At 53.0% G+C, this 19,948-nt stretch overlaps 1 protein-coding gene across 1 annotated transcript in view; it reads left to right on the top strand.

Annotated features, from left to right (window-relative positions):
- The first annotated feature begins 5,971 nt into the window (after window positions 1-5,971).
- LOC101932045 (adhesion G protein-coupled receptor E2-like) overlaps window positions 5,972-19,948 on the top strand; it is a 42,120-nt gene continuing 28,143 nt past the window's right edge. The window contains exon 1 of the mRNA XM_065576175.1: window positions 5,972-6,068. Coding sequence (XP_065432247.1) covers window positions 6,038-6,068 — 31 coding nt within the window. The 5' untranslated portion in view covers window positions 5,972-6,037. The remainder of the gene's footprint in view (window positions 6,069-19,948) is intronic.

Here is a 19,948-nt window from a genome sequence, read left to right as displayed (position 1 = left end):
CTCGCTCTGGGTGCAACTTCCTCAGCCGGTGCCGGCCTTATAAATGCTGCTATTTCCAGCCTGCCCCGCTTGTGCCCCGCCTCCCCCCACTGGGCACCCATTGGCTCTATAAGAAAGAGGAATTGGCCTGGGCCACTGCGGGGTACGTGGGTTTGAGGGAACAGGTTGTACTTCTAGGTTAAGTACAACTGTATAAACACACGATGCCACAAATGCAATTGTGTGACGACAACCGTGCAAGCATGCTGTAGCTGCAGCTGTGCAAACACAATCTGCTGCAAGTACAACTGGACAACTGTCAAAGTCTAGTGCAACCACCACGTAACTACAACCTTGCAGGCACAATCGGCTGCAAGTGCAACTAAAACCAGGGAAGTACACTACACAACAACTACAACTGGGAAACGACGGCCATGCAAGTGCACAATGGAGCAAGTACAATGGTGCAGCTGTACAAACGCTACACTACAGGTGCAACAGCTCCACTACAACTGTACAAAAGCACAATGTTGCAAGTGCAATGGTACAATGGTGCAGCTAAAACCGTACAAGCACGCAATGCTCCCAGTGTAACTGCAACTACCACTGTGCACAATGATGCTGCAAGGAAAATTGCGCACCTGTGCAAGCACGCAAATGCAAGCATGCAAGCACCTTTATGCTGAAAGTGGAATTGTACAACAACCTGGCAAGCTCACAAGTATAACGACAGCCGTGCAAGCACACCACACTGAAAGTGCAAGTGTGCAAACACAATATGCTACCAGTGCAACCACACTAGGCTCCAAGGGCACTGTGCAACTATAGATGTGCAAGCACAATACACTGCAACTGCCTTAAGCCTATTGCTTTGCAGTAGACGCGTTCGTGTCCAGTCCTTGTGCCCTGGCTGTGACTCTCTCAGCTGACCTTCTAACAACACGCAGGCTGGTGTCCACACAGCAGCCTTTTCCACCTGCCTTGTCTTTGCTGCCGGAGTTTGTCCCAGTGCATTCTGGGAAACTGGGCTGCGATTGAGAATTACTTGCTAGCTCAGGTCCAGTCCCCGTGCTCCAATGCAGATTTAAGTATTTCTACAGAGGAGAACGGCTTCAAGAGGAGAGGGTGAGAACACCCCAGCTCTGAATATCCCATAAGGTGCTTGCTTGTGTTGCCGGCACAGAGGGCCCGAGGACAGCAACAGCGTGGTTTGTTGCCCAGTGTGCTTCGCGCCAATAAACACACCAGGGTGGAGAAGCAAACAAAGTTTATTTGAGATCTCAAAGTGGTGCAAGGAGACAGGCAAGTTTCAGATCAAGCACACCAGCAAAAACAGTTTTCCTCTCTTTATACTTTTTACAACTAAGCCCTCCCCCTTCCCCTCTCTACTGAAGGCATGTTTATACATTAGAGCAATTAAATAATTCTGGGGCTATAAGTCTAGCTTGTTAGTAACACTCCTCTAAACTGTTACCTGGTCCTGTTTACCCGTGGTTTATTACCTCTTCTCCAGCCAGAAACATGCAAGCCTCATCATTATCGCTTGGTACCTGGTATGGGGGCGGGGAGGGGGGGTGGGTTTGTAACTGATAATTGGCTGTTTACACATTCCATGCATTTAGCTTTTGAGGTCGATTAGAGTTAAACATTGAAGAACTTTGGTTCATCCAGGCCTAGTGACATCAACACTTGGGATCCCTGTGTTGCATCAGGCAGAGTGGAGATTAGAACCTGGGTCTCCCACATCCTGGAAGAGGCTCTGACCACTGGGATAAGTGGGGCACCCCCATGATGCTTTGTGCAGGACCCAGTTTGGGCTAGAAACTGACTGGGAAGCAGATGGCAAATGAACAGAGCCCAGTGGTTCTGACTTTAGAAGATCGCCTGGTTTGCAAACTGCGCTGGTGATTCTCTGAGGGGCTGAGATGTGACAACCACATGCAGCATTGAGGACACACAAACCTCCACCTTCCTTTCATCTACAGCCGATGGGCGGCTGGATTTCTGGGTGTGGGTTTGTACAGCACCTAGCACCGTTCATAGGTTCTAAAGCCAGAGGGGACCAGTGTGACCATCCCATCCGACCGCCTGCATAACGCAGGCCCCAGGACTTCCCTGGCTTCATTCCTGTGGGAACTGGAGCAGATCTGCTAGAGAAACATCCAGCCTTGATCTAAATATAGCCACCAAAGGAGAATCCACCATGGCCCTTGGTAAGTTGTTCCAAGGCTTCGTTCCCCACACTGTTAAAAATGTGCCTTATTTCCCGTCTGTCATTTGCACCAGAAACGTAGAAGATGCTGGACAAAATGAGACCCTGCTCCGGGCGGGTAGATAGATCCAATTTGTGGCTCTGATTTCCCAAGACTGCGTCCCCCCGGCCCGTTTGTGGGATGCCCTGTTTCCCCGCCCCCCAGATCCTGGGCAGGAGCTGCCCATGCGGCACAGACATGGGCTGAGCATGGGTGCGAGAGGAAGGAGCCGGCCCACGCTCCAGCACAATAGTGGCGTCTCCCAGAGCCAGCGCCAGGGTGTCCGAGGGCTGCACTGCGGCCGGCCCAGGGCCACCACTTCCCCAGAACGACAGCAGGAGCCCACGAGTGAGGAGGGGCCTGGTTTGTCGGCGCTATCACTTTTCCTGCCCATTGTTCAGCTCGGGAGTCGTCGCAAACGCTTCCTTATGGCAACGCAGCTTATATCCCAGGAGAGCCAGGGCACATGTCCAGCTGCATCCCCAGCCTGGCGCCAATGCCCTGGCTGTGCCCTGTCCCCATACACACCCCAGCCTGGCACCAGGGGGCGCTGTGCTGCTGAGGGTGCTGCCCCCAATGCCCTGGCTGTGCCCTGTCCCCATACACACCCCAACCTGGCACCAGGGGGCGCTGTGCTGCTGGGGGTGCTGCCCCCAATGCCCTGGCTATGCCCTGTCCCCATAGACACCCCAGCCTGGCACCAGGGGGCGCTGTGCTGTTGGGGGTGCTGCCCCCAGTGTCCTGTCTCTGCCCCAACCCCATTCACACCCCAGCCTGGCACCAGGGGGCGCTGTGCTGCTGGAGGTGCTGCCCCCACTGCCCTGGTCACGTCCCCTCTCCTCCATAATCACTGGGGGCCCATCTCAGGATCGGGCCCGTGGGCCTAGCCGCAGCGTTTGGCGCTCGTCTCTCTTTACTGTCGGCCTCTCTCGCTCCAGCGAAGCATGAACCCCTGGGGCCGGGGCTGGTTTGTGGTTTATTGCCTGGTTCCGGAGCAGCAGGGTCAGCGCCAGTTCCCACCCCCACCCCCCGGAATCCAGGCCTGCCGGGGAAACTGATCCCCTTGGCATGAAACTGTCCCTGGAAAAACCCCGGGGCCGACTGGGGCAGGAGGGGGTTTGAGGAACTCCACAGAATGACAATCGCAATCAGGAAACCTGCCCCCGACTGGACATGGGGCCCCGGGCACCCGGCCTCTAACCTCCCGCTGGGGAGAGCCCTGCTGCTGGGGCCTGACCCCCAATACCATGGGGAGAGGGCTGGGGGGATGTGGGGGTGCAGGAGATGGGGTGTATTTGAGCTGTTGGTGGGAGGGTCAGCGTACACTTGGGGGGTACCAGGGGTTGGGGTCTATTGATGGGGGTTCTAAAAGGGGGGTTGGGTTGTGCCAGAGCTGCCCAGCACTGCAGAGTATTTTAGGGTGGACGACTGTGACCCGCAGCCCCCTGCTATCCCAGCCCTGTCCCCCAACTTTGCTGATGCCCCTCAGTCCTGACTCACAGGTCCCTGGTATCCCAGCCCGACACCCCACAGCTGGACATTCTCCCCCCTCCCATCCCCCAGCTGATCTCACCCGCCGGTTCCTGTTTCTGCTGGGGCAATGTTTCCATGAGGTCTCTGGTGCCTGCCCAAGGGGTGGCCAGGATATCCCCGCAGTGACACAATCCCCCGGGCTCCAGCCAAGGGGCCTCAGCAGCTGACCTGAACCACCCCCCACATCCCAAAGGGCACGACCCTGCCAAGCAGGAGGCAGCCTGTGGGGTGAGAGCAGGCTGGGGGGTCAGGACTCCTGGGTTCTAGTCTCAGCTTTAGGAGGGAAGTGAGGTCTAGTGCAGAGCTGGGCAAACTCCCGACCATCCTGCCTGGCCCCTGAGCTCCCAGCTAGGGAGGCTAGCCCCCGGCCCCTCCCCTGCTGTCCCCCTTCCCCCCCAGTGACGCCACCATGCGCGCAGCGCGGCTGGCTCTGGCCGGGCGGTGGGGCTGCGAGCTCCTGCTGCTCTGAGCGGCATGGTAAGGGGGCAGGGACGGGGGTTGGATAAGGGGCAGGGGGTCCCTGGGGCAGTCAGAGGACAGAGAGCAGGGTGCAGTTGGATGGGGCGGAGGTTGTGGGGGCGGTCAGGGGAGGGAACCGGGGGTACGGTTGGATAGGGCGTGGAGTCCTGGAGGGGCGGTTAGGGGTGGAGGGTCCCGGGAGGGGGCGGTCAGGGGACAAGAAGCAGGGGGGGTTGGATGGGTCAGGAGTTCTGAGGGGGGCAGTTAGGGGGCGCAGGGGTCAGGCTGTTTGGGGAGGCACAGCCTTCCCTACCCAGCCCTCCATAAAGTTTCACACCCCGATGTGGCCCTTGGGCCAAAAAGTTTGCCCACCCCGGTCTAGTGGTTAGAGCAGGGGGACTTGGCATCAGGACTCGTGGGTTCTAGTCCCTTCTTTACCATTCCTCTCTCCTCACGAAGAGCATCACACTGGATAGCCTCATTGCCCCGTATCAATATCACAGCCCTTTCCAAATCCTGTGAAGCTCTTGTCTTTCCACTCTCCTGTGGCAGGGAGTTCCCTGGGTTAACAACACAAGGCTGAAGGGATTTACAGGTAATGGTGGGACTGAGTGCAGGTCGTGAGCTCCCAGCCAAGCACAGATCTGCCCCGGGATGTCTCTGCACTGGGGGGCTGTTCCCGGGACTTGGATGGGCTTTGAATCTGGCCCCAGCTGGGCTGGAAAGTCGGCAGCTCTTCAGCTGTTGAGCTCCAAGGGGGAAAGCAGCTCCCGGCTGCCCGACCCTGCTAATCTGGGCTCTGCACCGTGCTGGGGCTGCGTTCCAGGGGGCACGAGGGGTGACAACAGGGGTGTATGGGGGGGCAGCACAGACAGGAGCAGTGGTAGCATGGGGTGGAGATAAGCTTGGGGCTGGGGGCCGGGCTGGTAATGGCCCTGCTGGGTCATTCCTGGGGGCATCTCAGGGGATGCGTCCGGGGTAGGGGTGTCTCTGGTCCAAAGAAGGGTCCCCCGGGCCTGAGTAGTTTAGAACAGTGTCTGTGGTATGTCAGATTGGATGGGAGCCCAGCACGTTGGTCTCCAAAGCAGATATCCTCATATACACCAAACCCCTCCCTCCCAGCCAACCTCCCTCAATCCCCTACACACCCCTCTATCCACTCACCCCCCCCCGCCTTCCCCACCACCCTCCAGCCCCACGCACACCCGTCCAGCCCACTGCACCATCCCGTCTTCAGGTGTTCCTCAGGCACCTCTCCCTCTGGTCTCTCCCAGTGCTAACCCCAGGAAGGGGGGCTCCTTCTGCACCCGTCTGCACCTCGGGACTTGGGCAGACACCCGCTGTAGCAGCCCCCGGGGTGCCCCGATTGCCCTATGTCGCTGTATGGTCGGGGGCAGCTGTGTAAAGGGGAACCAAATCCATGCCCCGCCCCCGCGAGCCCCCCTGGGATGGAGACTCAGCCCAAACTGTCTGTCTGTCATTTAGTGGGAGCCCCTGGTTAAAATATTGCCCGGACCTGCCTGTCAGCTGCCCCCTTTTTCTGACACCCCCATGGCTCCCCTTCCCCTGAGCTCTCCCCCTCCCATCTGCCCACACACAACCCTCCCTTTCCCTCCCCAGATCCCGCTGTCCTCCCCCCCGCCAGATCGCCAACCCCAGCCATGTCTGCTAAGCAGAGAATAACTCCCCCCCCTCTGATCCCAGCCTTCCAGGGCGGGGCCCCCCGCCCGCCATAGAGCCAGCCCTGCTCGAGGGCACTGCCCTTTGGCTGCAAATCGGTGCTCGCTGCTCACTGGACTCCCTCGCCCCTCAGCATGGACCCGGCTCGCCGCCTGCTGACCCTCGGTGAGCCCCCAATCCCGGCCCCGCCGCCCGGTTCCACCATGTGCTCGGCCCGGGCTCCTGCTTCCCGGGCACGTTGCTAAGCTCTGTTCCCCGGGTGTCAATCTGGTGGAGTGACTCCGGTGTCGCTCCGCCGTGGCTGCTGGCGGGCTCCGGCCCCCGGTAGAGCTGGGATCCCCGCGGGCTGGGCTCCGAGTCCAGGGGCTGGAGCGGAGCTGGGGCCCGTGGGGGATGGGCCCGATTCTGACGCCACTTACTGTGGTGTAAATCCCTGGGGGCGGGGCCCCTGTTGGTGAATTTTGCTGCCTGGGCTCCAGGGGAGTGACGCTCATTCACACCCGCTGCCTTTACAGTGCTGTGACCGAGGGAGGCAGGATCGGGCCCAGCCAGTGCCGGCGGGGGCTGATTCTCCCCTCCTCTGCTGGAAATCTGGAGCAACTGGGCCCGATTCTGCTCCCACAAGTTTCCCCTTGTGTGACTCCAGTGGAGTGACTCCTGGATCCTGTGCTGGTGTGAATGGGACCAGGATACTTGTGTCTGGCGGGGCAGGGATCTGCTGGGCTGTCCAGGGCAATAGAGGATTGTGCTCTATGTCCGGCTGGGCTGGGCTCGTCTCTGACACCCTGGGGAGCAGCGTGTTACTGGGGGGAGGGGTCACAGGTTGTCCTATCCTGGCTTGTACTCCAGAGAGAGATGATCCTTCTTTGACAGAGAGGCCAGGTGGTTTACTAGGCTCCTGGCAAGATGATTCTGGTGCTGGGGAGTGAACCCAGGAGTCCTGGATCCCAACTCCCCTGCTCTAACCCACCAGACGCCACTCCCCTCTCCCTGCTGGGAATAGAACCCAGGTGTCCTGACAACCACCACCACCCCCAGCTCTAACTACTAGACCCTGTTCCCACAGGCTACAGAAGCAGGGTTTGTAAACTGATTTCCTGGGGTTTGTAAACTGTGCTGTCCAGGGTGTATCAACTGGACTTTATACCAGCAATTGAGAGGCACAGGGACCAGGTTTGAAAGCCTTTTGGGGACCCTTTTGGGGTGATCAGGCTTTGCATTTCTCCCAGGGGGGAATCGTTGGGTATGAGGCCCTATCAGAGCGGGGTTGGGGGGTGCTGGTGTTGTCTGTGGGCTGCCCCTCTGAACCCTCAGACGAGTCCTGAGTGGTTAATGACAGGACAGAAGGCTGGATGCAATTGCCTGCATGTGTCCTGGCTCTGCCCCTCTCTGGGCCTGATCCTGCCCCTATAGGAGACAAGGCCAAGTCTAGCCCTGGCCTGCAGTGTCAGCGCATCCCAGATGGAGGTGCCCCAAATGCCCCCCCACCCTTCCCAGCTATTCTGATCACGGATCATCCTGGGTGCAGTCAACTCCCCTTCCAAGCTGCATCGAGACTTGATCTGATCCTTGGGGGCAGGGGAAGTTCCAGGGTCACCTTCCCCACCCCCACTGGCCACTGATGCATCCGCAGTCGTCTCCCCTTTGGGCTGTGGGTGGTGCTGGAGCGTGGGATCCACCTCGGAGCTGGGAGCTGCAGCATCAGGAGCTGGGTGCCTGGTGTCCCGGGGTTCAGGGGAGGCTGGAGGGGGAGGGGGCGGGTTGGAATGTGGGTCAGGGTCCTTTGCTTTGGAGTCTTCGAAGTCTTCAGCTTCCATATGAGGAGAGATTAATAAGACTGGGACTTTTCAGCTTGGAAAAGAGACAGCTAAGGGGAGATATGATTGAGGTCTATAAAATCATGACTGGTGTAGAGAAAGTAGATAAGGAAGTGTTGTTTACTACTTCTCATAACACAAGAACTAGGGGTCACCAAATGAAATTAATAGGCAGCAGGTTGAAAACAAATAAAAGGAAGTATTTCTTCACACAATGCACAGTCAACCTGTGGAACTCCTTGCCAGAGGATGTGATGAAGGCCAAGACCATAACAAGGTTCAAAAAAGAACTAGATAAATTCATGGAGGTCCATCAATGGCTATTACCCAGGATGGGCAGGGATGCTGTCTCTAGCCTCTGTTTGACAGAAGCTGGGAATGGGCAACAGGGGATGGATCACTTGGTGATTACCTGTTCTGTTCATTCCCTCTGGGGCACCTGGCACTGGCCACTGTCGGCAGACAGGATACTGGGCTAGATGGATCTTTGGTCTGACCCATTAGGACCGTTCTTATGTTCTTATGTCTTTCACTTAAAGGAGCATTTGCTTGGCACAGGTGCCAACTTTTGTTGGCGTTGGTGGGTGTTCTCCCCCACCACCCCCAACTCTGCCCTGATTCCACCCCCTCCCTGCCCCATTCGATCCCTCCCCAAATCCCCGCCCTGGCCCCGCCTCTTCCCCAAGCGTGCCGCATTCCTCCTCCTTCCTCCTCCCTCCCAGGCTTGCGCGAATCAGCTGTTTGGCGGCGCAAGCGCTGGGAGGGAGGGGGGAGAGGAAGGATGCGGCAGCCTGCTCACGGGAGGTGGAGGTGGAGCGGAGGCGGGGCGGGGTGGGTCGAGGAGCTGCCGGTGGGTGCTCAGCACCCACCAATTTTTCCCTGTGGGTGCTCCAGGCCCGGAGTACCCACGGAGTCGGCGCCTATGTTGCCTGGCTTTAGACGCCTTCAGGGCAAAAAGCAAACCTAGGAGTCCTGGGTTCTATCCCAACTCTGGGAGGGGAGTGGGGTCCAGTGGCTAGAGTAAAGGAGGCTGGGGGCCCGGACTCCTGGGTTCTATCCCCACAGCTGGGGGAGGGGTGTTGGTCGTGAGTTCTTGTCTAAGTGGCTGGCTGTACAAAGGGCTAGATCCTGTTGGGTGCCCAGTGCCGCCCCCCTCCCCCACCCCGTGCGTCCTACGTCCCGGGGGGCGCCTGTGACGCCAGCAGAGAAGCCTCGTTTTCAGAAATATTTCTGTCCATGTTGTGCCAAGTGTTTAATAAAATGAAGCATTCCTTGCCCTACTTGGCCCTGCCTGTCCAGCCGCCCTCTGGGGAAGGAGGGAGGGAGAGGGAGACATCAGAGCTGCCCTGGGTCTGTGCCCACCCATCTCCCCAGAGCTTTGGCGGGTCTGGTTTTCAATCCAGACTTATTTCAGAGTAGCAGCCGTGTTAGTGTGTATCCGTAAAAAGAACAGGAGTACTTGTGGCACCTTAGAGACTAACAAATTTATTAGAGCATAATAAATATTATAAGGTGCCACAAGTACTCCTGTTCTTAATCCAGACTTAGGCTCCTGAAATGAGAAGCCTCACTTACAAAGAGGCTACGATTCGTAGGGGACCCCGATCTTGGCTGGGATCTGTGCAGCCCCTGGCACAATAGGGCCTCAATTTTGGTCGGGGCTGAGAGTTGCTACCGTAATTCACTTAATAACGAGCATTCCCAGATCCTGCAGAATCTGGGCAGAACCAGCCAGCCAAGCCAGCTATCTTAGGAGCCTTGATGTGGATTTAGGGGCCAGATTTCAGGTGCCCAAGTTTGGCACATGGGTCCCCAGCTGGGGGCTGGATCCTGCCCTGCATGTTCCAACTCAGCTCCTGTTGGAGGCAGGCGCTGTCCTGCTGGTGCGATGGGCTCAGGATTGGATCCAGGGGGAGTTTGAGCTCCTGTAGCTGCTGTTATCTTTGATGCCTCCTTAGATCTGTGTGGCACAGCCCAGCTGGCAGGTGCTGTGGCACAGGTGCCCGAGTGGTTCAGGGGCTACGCTGGCACAGGGAAAATCCAGGTTCAGTTCTCAGCTCTGGCACTGAATCACTCTGTGCCTCAGTTTCCACTGCAGTAAAATGGGGCAAATGGTCCTTCACTTGGCTTGTCTGTTTGGGTCTTTGGCTCTCGAATCGATGCCAAGGTTTGTAGGTGCCGAGCTTGGTACAATGGGGCCGTGGTGCCACAGCAGTATGGCTAATAAATACAAGCTGTGGCTTGTGTGTGTGACAGTAGAATTGGTGCCCGGCATTTGTTTGATCAGTGGCTTTGTTTTTTGCATTTGAGGGAGGGGAGAAGGGCGGGGGTGATAATATGGAGCAAAGAGCCAATGGGGCTGGGAGCTAGGACTCCTGGGTTCTATTCCCAGCTGCCATTTGCTCTGAGACAGTGGGTGAGTTGTCGCTCAGTGCCTCAGTTTCGCCACCTGTAAAATGGGGCTGGGGGCAGCGCCTTTCTCAGCAGGTGGAGCCATGTGGGCTGTGAATGTCCATGTAGCGGTTTAGGGCTGGCCTGTCTCCTCTTTGCCGGGGGCCATCTTTCTGGTACAGTGGGGACCCAGTCCCAGGCTAAGCGCTACCATAATACACGTAATACTAACTCCAGCCTTGCTGCCCCAAGCCTTGAAGCATTGAGACAGGCCCTCGAAAATCATGAGTGGCTTGAAGAAGATAGTGAGATCAGAACGTTGTGTTCCTTGTGGTCTCGTAGCCCTGTGGGGGGTGTCACATTTCTGAGCTTCACTCTGCCATCAGGAGGGTTAGAAACTTACTTTTAATGTGAACCCAGATCCTCAATCCCAGGAGTCCAGAAGCTGGGGCTTTAAGAAAAGCAACAATTGTCACTAGTCCAGTGGTAAAATCGCAAGTGTCGGCAGCGCCGTGACGCCCTTTGTCTCCTGTATCAGGACCCAGAGCTTTGGGAGAAATGGCTGGCTGGGGGTCAGGGTGGGGATTGGTTATATCTCCAGGGTTTGAGGGGGGCTGTGGGTTGTGGGAGGGGTGCCTCCTATCTTGGGGGGGAGTTGGCAGATGAGTTAACCTGGCAGGGGGGGAGGTGAGCACTGTTTTGCTGGGTGAGGCATTGCACGGCTGTGTGACAATGCGATTCTGGCGGAACCCAACTGAGAGTGCCAACTCAGGACAAATTGCTCAAATAGGGCAGTTACAGCCCAAGGCTGGGGTTTTTTCCACCTCTAAGGCAAACCAAACCAGCCAGACTAAGAGGACCTCAGTCTCACCCCACTGGCTAACTGCAAGTCTCACAAGCAATCTCCTTAGATACTCCAGTTTCCCAGTATTACCACCAGTACCACTCGTTATGGGGACAAATGGTTATGAAAACCAATACCCCAGTAAAAGAAAAAGGTTCTCCTGATCCCAAAGGACCAAGCCCCAGACCCAGGTCAATATATAAATCAGATCTTACCCACAAATCACGCTGTTGCCAATCCTTTAGAATCTAAAATCTAAAGGTTTATTCATAAAAGGAAAAAGATAGAGATGAGAGTTAGAATTGGTTAAATGGAATCAATTACATACAGTAATGGCAAAGTTCTTGGTTCAGGCTTGCAGCAGCGATGGAATAAACTGCAGGTTCAGATCAAGTCTCTGGAATACATCCCCCGCTGGGATGGGTCCTCAGTCCTTTGTTCAAAGCTTCAGCTTGTAGCAAAGTTCCTCCAGAGGTAAGAAGCAGGATTGAAGACAAGATGGAGATCAGGCATCAGCCTTATATAGTCTTTTCCAGGTGTCAGAACACCTCTTTGTTCTTACTGCGGAAAATTACAGCAACATGGAGTCTGGAGTCACATGGGCCAGTCCCTGCATACTTTGCTGAGGTACAAGGCGTATCTGCCTTCTCTCAATGGGTCCATTGTATAGCTGATGGTCCTTAATGGGCCATCAAGCAGGCTAGGCAGAGCTAATCTCAGCTTGTCTGGGATGTCACCCAGAAGCATAGCATAAGTTTGCCATACAGACAGTATAGAGCCAATATTCATAACTTCGACTACAAAACTGATACACACATATAGACAGCATAATCATAACCAGTAAACCATAACCTTGTCCTAGACACCCCATTTGACCCCCTTTATACAAGATTTGGGTGCCACTACAGGACCTTGGTTGCAACAATGATCTATATGGTCCCAGTTTATGTCAATAACGTCACACCCCCAACGCAAAATTGATGCAGGAAGGGATGACACAAACATCACTGACTGCATCCCAAGAGCTCCCCATCCTGGGTTCTGTCTCACTAGAGCTAGTATTGGGTTAGAAGCCATACCAGTGTATAACAGAAATGGTTTATCAAAATCATGTTCAACCACATGATTGAACCTCTTTACAAACTCAAGGTAACACTTAGTTAGAACAATAGTGGATTGGATCTGCTCTGGCAGCATGGTTCCTGTGTGTGCCATGTGATCTTGCCAAGAGCTAAAGAAAACTGCTACTTTATCCATACAAGCTCGGGCCAATGTTTGGAACCCAATTAACATCGAATAAATGCAGATATTAATGTTCTTCATAGTCCAGGAATCTTGGCATTTAGCCATGAAAGCAATATGGTAGTGTGCCTCAGTCTTCCTTTTCATACAGCACATTAGGTCTGGAATGTCTTTTCCCCTGTGAAAAGTTCCCATATTGTTTATAGGCATTACCTGTGAAACCCCAGTGTAACAAGGCCTTTTAACATAACGTGTGTTTTCATGTATTCCTTTTAACATGTTCAAGGAATTTTCCAAAAGATTAGGCACATTGTATATTTTTACAGTTTGTGGCAATAGCAACACATTAATTACAAAATTTAGCAATAACAACAAGTTCATTGCAAGTGTCCATCTACAGTCATGTTTGTCATGCCACACCTTTGGCTCAATACCATTGGAGTTTGGGCATTTTAGGGTTAACCTGTGGCTTCCCTTTGCAAAATTCAGTTTTCTCTTTCCTCCTTGTCCTGCAGGATCAAACCCTGATTTCTCTTGCTTAACAGAATTCACTGGCTGATGGGGTGGGCCCTCTTTGCTAACAGCTATTAGCAAGTCCTTCCTTTCCCAGCCAGGCAAGTAATTTGCACTACCCCAGACCAGAGCCAGTCCACCAGTTTTCATATTCGTAACTGCTATCATCTCCAAGGCTGGACTCTGTCTTAAAGACATACCACACAAATCCAAAGAGTCTGCGGGTGAGAGTTTGCTTCCTCTCCCCCGCATCCTCAAGCATTTAGCCATAAAACTACTCTGCTCTGACACATCAGTAACCAAATCTGTCCTCAAACCCTGAAGCACAAACTGCTCATTTAAAGAATCAGAAAGGAGACATTCCTGTTCCAACACCATTGTCTCCCCAACAAGTTGGCCCCACACAGCCACTTGGTTATAGGGATGCCTCAATTCCTTAACAACTTTTACTTCCTCTGAGACCTTCTCAAAGCTACCCACACTGGATCTTTTACAAGGAAAGTTAGTGGATCCCTTCACAACAGACAATTTTTGGCTGCTAGGAACTGAAACTTCCTTGATTAAATCACTCTCACACCCTTCAATTGCAGGGAACTGCTTGCACCGAGTACCATGAGGATTCCTTTCTCCAGGAGCTTTTCTAAGCAGCAATTCACCCCTCACAGAAATTCTGCCCTTACCCTCTTCACCTAGGGCTTGCTCTAAAGGCACACTTTCCTGAGCAACAACAGACTCTGTCTGGGTCTTACTTACATTCAGGATCACCTTTGGCCCATCAGGCAGATCTCTACACAATCCCCTTTCAGGCGAACCCATAGACTTCCTAGATAAAAGGTTAGAAATACTTCCCTTCTCTTTGCCACACACAAGCTTAGGAATTTTTTCCTTTTTGCTACAAGTTGTTAAACTGTCCGTAGGTAACACAACCAAATTACCTTTCTGCTCTCCTTGTGCCCTGGCTAGGGTATCACCCTGATCAGACAGAGTTGTTACCCCCTTCTCCAACCACACATGAGCAACAGGCAAAATACAAGCACCAGAATTGTTTGGTCTCTGGGATTCTGCTAAGCCACTAACTGGATGCAACCTAGTTACGGGGCCATTCTCCCCAGCAGATGCAAACTTAGGACCATTCCCTTCCTGGGCTTTAGTTGAATCCAGAATCAACTCTGAGACAACTAAGTTACTCTCAACCATCACAGGCCGAAAGGCACCTTCTGTCTGCTCCACAGACAAAAAAGAGTTGGAGACGCATTTTCCTTTACTAGACATACTGTTTGGGATTTCATTTCCCTTGTCCCAGCACACCGGGCTGTTCACAGACAACTGCTTGGAGACTGGGGTAGCTTCCTCCATAGGCAAGTCAATACCCCTGACAGACACAGGCACATTTCCTTCACTGTCACTATTCTTCGCACAGGAAACAGATAAGGTATAGGGACACTCATCTTCCACTCTCCTTGCCTTCCCAAACTGCTGACTAGATAAAGCCATCAGCTCACAAGACTGCCTAGGCTCATCCAAAATCTCCTTGTTCTCCTCTCCCTTCGCTTGATCTAATTCCAGATTTACTTCTGAGACATTAGATAGACATTCAGAAACTTCATTCACAGCCAAACAGCTACTTTCCAAAGACAAACTTTTGGAGAAACCCTCCATAGGCACAACCTTAGGATCAATCCTCTCTTGTGCCTGGTTTGTATTAACTTGACTGACCATAGCTTTAATATCATTTCCAATCATAATATCCTTAGGGATTATGTCTTTTACTCCCACAACCATGGTGCCCTCCAATCCCTTCCATTTCAGGTGGATTTTAGCCAAAGGCACCCTGACAAAATACTTAGATAAGGCTACAACAGTTACATCTTCACCTGGCAAATAATCTTCCTTCCTGACAAGACTCGCTTTAACCAGAGTAATATCTGCTGCGGTGTCCCTCCATGCCATACACCTCACTCCATTCACTTCTGCACTGCTAATAAACTCTGCATTATTTCCCCCATATTTAGCTTTAATGTGAGTTTTAAGGTCAAATCCTTCAGAGACAACAGAAACAGCATTTGCACACAGGGCACCAATGCTGGGCTCTGTGTGGTTTGCCTGTGAGTTTACAACAACAGGGTTAGCATTGGCCGTGGCATTTGGGGTTGCTGGTTTTGGGCTGCCCTTCAGTGTCGGGCAGTCTGGTCTCATGTGGCCCAGCATACCACAGCGATAGCATGTAACCTGCTGGGGATGTGAGTTCCTACCCTCCGGGCCCCCTTGAACTCCTTTAGAAGAGTCAGGTTTATTTTTAAATCCTTCCCTCCTCTTGAACTGGGGAGAATGGTGATCAGTTTTCCCCGGGGTTTTACACCCTTCTCGAGCCCTGTTTTGGGTATGGGCATCTGCAATCTCTGCCGCCCGTAGGACTGACTCAGGGTCCCTGTCACACACAGCTGCTCTCACATTGTCAGGCACAATGTCTAAGAACTGTTCCAAAGTTATTAAATCCAGCAGTTTTTCAAAACTCCCATGAACCTTGGCTCCCATAACCCACTTTTTAACAAAACCCATCAGCTTATGAGCACATTCTACAAAAGTACAATCCTTAGACATTTTAAACTCTCTAAACTTAACTCTGTAAGATTCAGGAGTAACCTTGAATCGCCTTAACACAGAATCCTTAAACCGCTCATAATTTAATGCTTCTTGTTCCCCCAAGTCATTAAACACCTCCCTGGCTTTTCCAGTCAGTCTGGTTAGCAGGACAGGCATTCGCTGACCCTCAGGGATCTGGTACACATTGCAGAGGCGTTCAAAGGTAGACAAAAACTCCTCTATATCCTCAGTATCATTGTAAATGGGACACATCCTTTCCCAGTTTTTCTCATGGTGGGGGGGAAGTGGAGTACCAGGTGGGGATGACTTTCTCCGCTCTTCCATTACTTGGAGCTGAAGTCTGGCCGTCTCCTGTTCCATCCTGTGAGTCTCCTGTTCCGCAGCGAGCAGCTCTAGACGCCCCTTACGAGCTCTCTCTTCTCTCTCATCAGCCTCCTTCTTTCTTTGATCAGCTTCTTTCTCTCTCTCTCTTTCTAACTCTGCTATTTTGTGCTTCTCCAGCAATCGAAGATCTGCTAGCTTCTGTTCATGCTCAAATTGCAGTTTACTTGTCACCCTTTGCATCCTAATTTTTTCTGCATCTTCTGCAGCCTCAGGTAAGGGCTGTGCTCTTGCCCCCTGATCACTGGCTATTAGCAGATTTCTCAATTCTTCCTTTGTAGCTTTCTTTCTAAAGCTTATCCTCTTTTCTGAACACAAATTTTCCAGGGCTTTTTTCCCAAGTCCCTCATATGCTCTTTGCTCAGCCATTGCAGCAGCTCTTTAACCAACAAAACTCTCAATCCCAAAATTCAAATTTGGATAGCGTGGGGTTCTGACCCAAAGCTTAATTGACCTGGTTCTGTGGATCCAAGCACGACTACGCCACTGTGACAATGCGATTCTGGCGGAACCCAACTGAGAGTGCCAACTCAGGACAAATTGCTCAAATAGGGCAGTTACAGCCCAAGGCTGGGGTTTTTTCCACCTCTAAGGCAAACCAAACCAGCCAGACTAAGAGGACCTCAGTCTCACCCCACTGGCTAACTGCAAGTCTCACAAGCAATCTCCTTAGATACTCCAGTTTCCCAGTATTACCACCAGTACCACTCGTTATGGGGACAAATGGTTATGAAAACCAATACCCCAGTAAAAGAAAAAGGTTCTCCTGATCCCAAAGGACCAAGCCCCAGACCCAGGTCAATATATAAATCAGATCTTACCCACAAATCACGCTGTTGCCAATCCTTTAGAATCTAAAATCTAAAGGTTTATTCATAAAAGGAAAAAGATAGAGATGAGAGTTAGAATTGGTTAAATGGAATCAATTACATACAGTAATGGCAAAGTTCTTGGTTCAGGCTTGCAGCAGCGATGGAATAAACTGCAGGTTCAGATCAAGTCTCTGGAATACATCCCCCGCTGGGATGGGTCCTCAGTCCTTTGTTCAAAGCTTCAGCTTGTAGCAAAGTTCCTCCAGAGGTAAGAAGCAGGATTGAAGACAAGATGGAGATCAGGCATCAGCCTTATATAGTCTTTTCCAGGTGTCAGAACACCTCTTTGTTCTTACTGCGGAAAATTACAGCAACATGGAGTCTGGAGTCACATGGGCCAGTCCCTGCATACTTTGCTGAGGTACAAGGCGTATCTGCCTTCTCTCAATGGGTCCATTGTATAGCTGATGGTCCTTAATGGGCCATCAAGCAGGCTAGGCAGAGCTAATCTCAGCTTGTCTGGGATGTCACCCAGAAGCATAGCATAAGTTTGCCATACAGACAGTATAGAGCCAATATTCATAACTTCGACTACAAAACTGATACACACATATAGACAGCATAATCATAACCAGTAAACCATAACCTTGTCCTAGACACCCCATTTGACCCCCTTTATACAAGATTTGGGTGCCACTACAGGACCTTGGTTGCAACAATGATCTATATGGTCCCAGTTTATGTCAATAACATCACAGGCTGATTTTGAAATCAAGAGCAAAACCGAAAGGCGGGTGATGAGTTGTGGGGAAATGGTGAGAGGTCTGGGAAAATGACGGGTCCCGTAACCTGTCCTCCTCCCCTCTAAAAACCCGCTCGTCTTGTGCCAGGACTGGCACCTGGGCAGAGTGAGCATGAGCCAGCGGGGGGAGGGGGGGTTAAATTCTCCCTGGTCACCATGGGAGCAGCGCAGACTCCGCCCCTGCTTGCCGCTGGTGGAAGTGATGACACAAGGGGCAGATCAGTGGTGGATCGGGCCCACCTGGGGGATCAAGCCCCCATTGTGAGATGTGGGGGCTGGGCAGAAAGGCAGATACAGTATCATGGGTGGGGGCAGTTCTCCGGATCTCCGCGGGGTTACTCAGTAGCAGCGAGATGCTGAGGCGATAGCGATTCCTGGAAACTACCCAGGGCAGAGGAAAGCACAGGGGGGCAGAGCCCTGCTGGTGTGAATCGGCCTCCTTCCATTGAGCTCAATAGGGCTAGGCCGGTTTACACCCGCTGGGGCCTTGCCCAGAACATCAGGGGTTGATTCCAAGAAGAGGGGTGGAAGTGTCCACTTTGAGAGGGGACTGGTGTCGGGTGGGGAAGAGCCAGGACTCCTGGGTTCTATCCCCACAGCTGGGGGAGGGGTGTTGGTCGTGAGTTCTTGTCTAAGTGGCTGGCTGTACAAAGGGCTAGATCCTGTTGGGTGCTCAGTGCCGCCCCACTCCCCCACCCCGTGTGTCCTACGTCCCGGGGGGGTGCCACGCCTGTGACGCCAGCAGAGAAGCCTCGTTTTCAGAAATATTTCTGTCCATGTTGTGCCAAGTGTTTAATAAAATGGAGCATTCCTTGCCCAACTTGGCCCTGCCTGTCCAGCCGCCCTCTGGGGAAGGAGGGAGGGAGAGGGAGACATCAGTCCTGCCCTGGGTCTGTGCCCACCCATCTTCCCAGAGCTTTGGCGGGTCTGGTTTTCAATCCAGACTTATTTCAGAGTAGCAGCCGTGTTAGTCTGTATCCGTAAAAAGAACAGGAGTACTTGTGGCACCTTAGAGACTAACAAATTTATTAGAGCATAATAAATATTATAAGGTGCCACAAGTACTCCTGTTCTTAATCCAGACTTAGGCTCCTGAAATGAGAAGGCTCACTTACAAAGAGGCTGCGATTCATAGGCAGGCAGTGTCGTCTACTAGTGGACAGAGTGTTGGTGTGGGAGTCAGAACACCTGGGTTCTTTCCACGGATCTGGCAAGTCACGTCCCTGCTCTGTGCCTCAGTTTCCCCACTTGCCTTCCATCAATTGAGACTGGGAGCCCTTTGGGGCAGGTGCCGTCTCTCGCTGTGGGTCGATGGGGACCCCGATCTTGGCTGGGATCTGTGCAGCCCCTGGCACAATAGGGCCTTAATTTTGGTCGGGGCTGAGAGTCGCTACCATAATTCACTTAATAACGAGCATTCCCAGATCCTGCAGAATCTGGGCAGAACCAGCCAGCCAGGCCAGCTATCTTAGGAGCCTTGATGTGGATTTAGGGGCCAGATTTCAGGTGCCCAAGTTTGGCACGTGGGTCCCCAGCTGGGGGCTGGATCCTGCCCTGCATGTTCCAACTCAGCTCCCGTTGGTGGCAGGCGCTGTCCTGCTGGTGCGATGGGCTCAGGATTGGATCCAGGGGGAGTTTGAGCTCCTGTAGCTGCTGTTATCTTTGATGCCTCCTTAGATCTGTGTGGCACAGCCCAGCTGGCAGGTGCTGTGGCACAGGTGCCCGAGTGGTTCAGGGGCTACGCTGGCACAGGGAAAATCCAGCTTCAATTCTCAGCTCTGGCACTGAATCGCTCTGTGCCTCAGTTTCCACAGCAGTAAAATGGGGCAAATGGTCCTTCACTTGGCTTGTCTCTTTGGGTCTTTGGCTCTCGAATCGATGCCAAGGTTTGTAGGTGCCGAGCTTGGTACAATGGGGCCGTGGTGCCACAGCAGTATGGCTAATAAATACAAGCTGTGGCTTGTGTGTGTGACAGTAGAATTGGTGCCCGGCATTTGTTTGATCAGTGGCTTTGTTTTTTGCATTTGAGGGAGGGGAGAAGGGCGGGGGAGATAATATGGAGCAAAGAGCCAATGGGGCTGGGAGCTAGGACTCCTGGGTTCTATTCCCAGCTGCCATTTGCTCTGAGACAGTGGGTGAGTTGTCGCTCAGTGCCTCAGTTTCGCCACCTGTAAAATGGGGCTGGGGGCAGCGCCTTTCTCAGCAGGTGGAGCCATGTGGGCTGTGAATGTCCATGTAGCGGTTTAGGGCTGGCCTGTCTCCTCTTTGCCGGGGGCCATCTTTCTGGTACAGTGGGGACCCAGTCCCAGGCTAAGCGCTACCATAATACACGTAATACTAACTCCAGCCTTGCTGCCCCAAGCCTTGAAGCATTGAGACAGGCCCTCGAAAATCATAAGTGGCTTGAAGAAGATAGTGAGATCAGAACGTTGGGTTCCTTGCGGTCTCGTAGCCCTGTGGGGGGTGTCACATTTTTGAGCTTCACTCTGCCATCAGGAGGGTTAGAAACTTACTTTTAATGTGAACCCAGATCCTCAATCCCAGGAGTCCAGAAGCTGGGGCTTTAAGAAAAGCAACAATTGTCACTAGTCCAGTGGTAAAATCACAAGTGTCGGCAGCACCGTGACACTCTTTGTCTC

The sequence above is a fragment of the Chrysemys picta genome, chromosome 22 (assembly GCF_011386835.1).
Source record: "Chrysemys picta bellii isolate R12L10 chromosome 22, ASM1138683v2, whole genome shotgun sequence".
In the NCBI taxonomy this organism is placed as follows: Eukaryota; Metazoa; Chordata; order Testudines; family Emydidae; genus Chrysemys; species Chrysemys picta.
The sequence above is the reverse complement of the archived record's forward strand: the minus strand, read 5'-3'. Positions and strand labels throughout refer to the sequence as shown.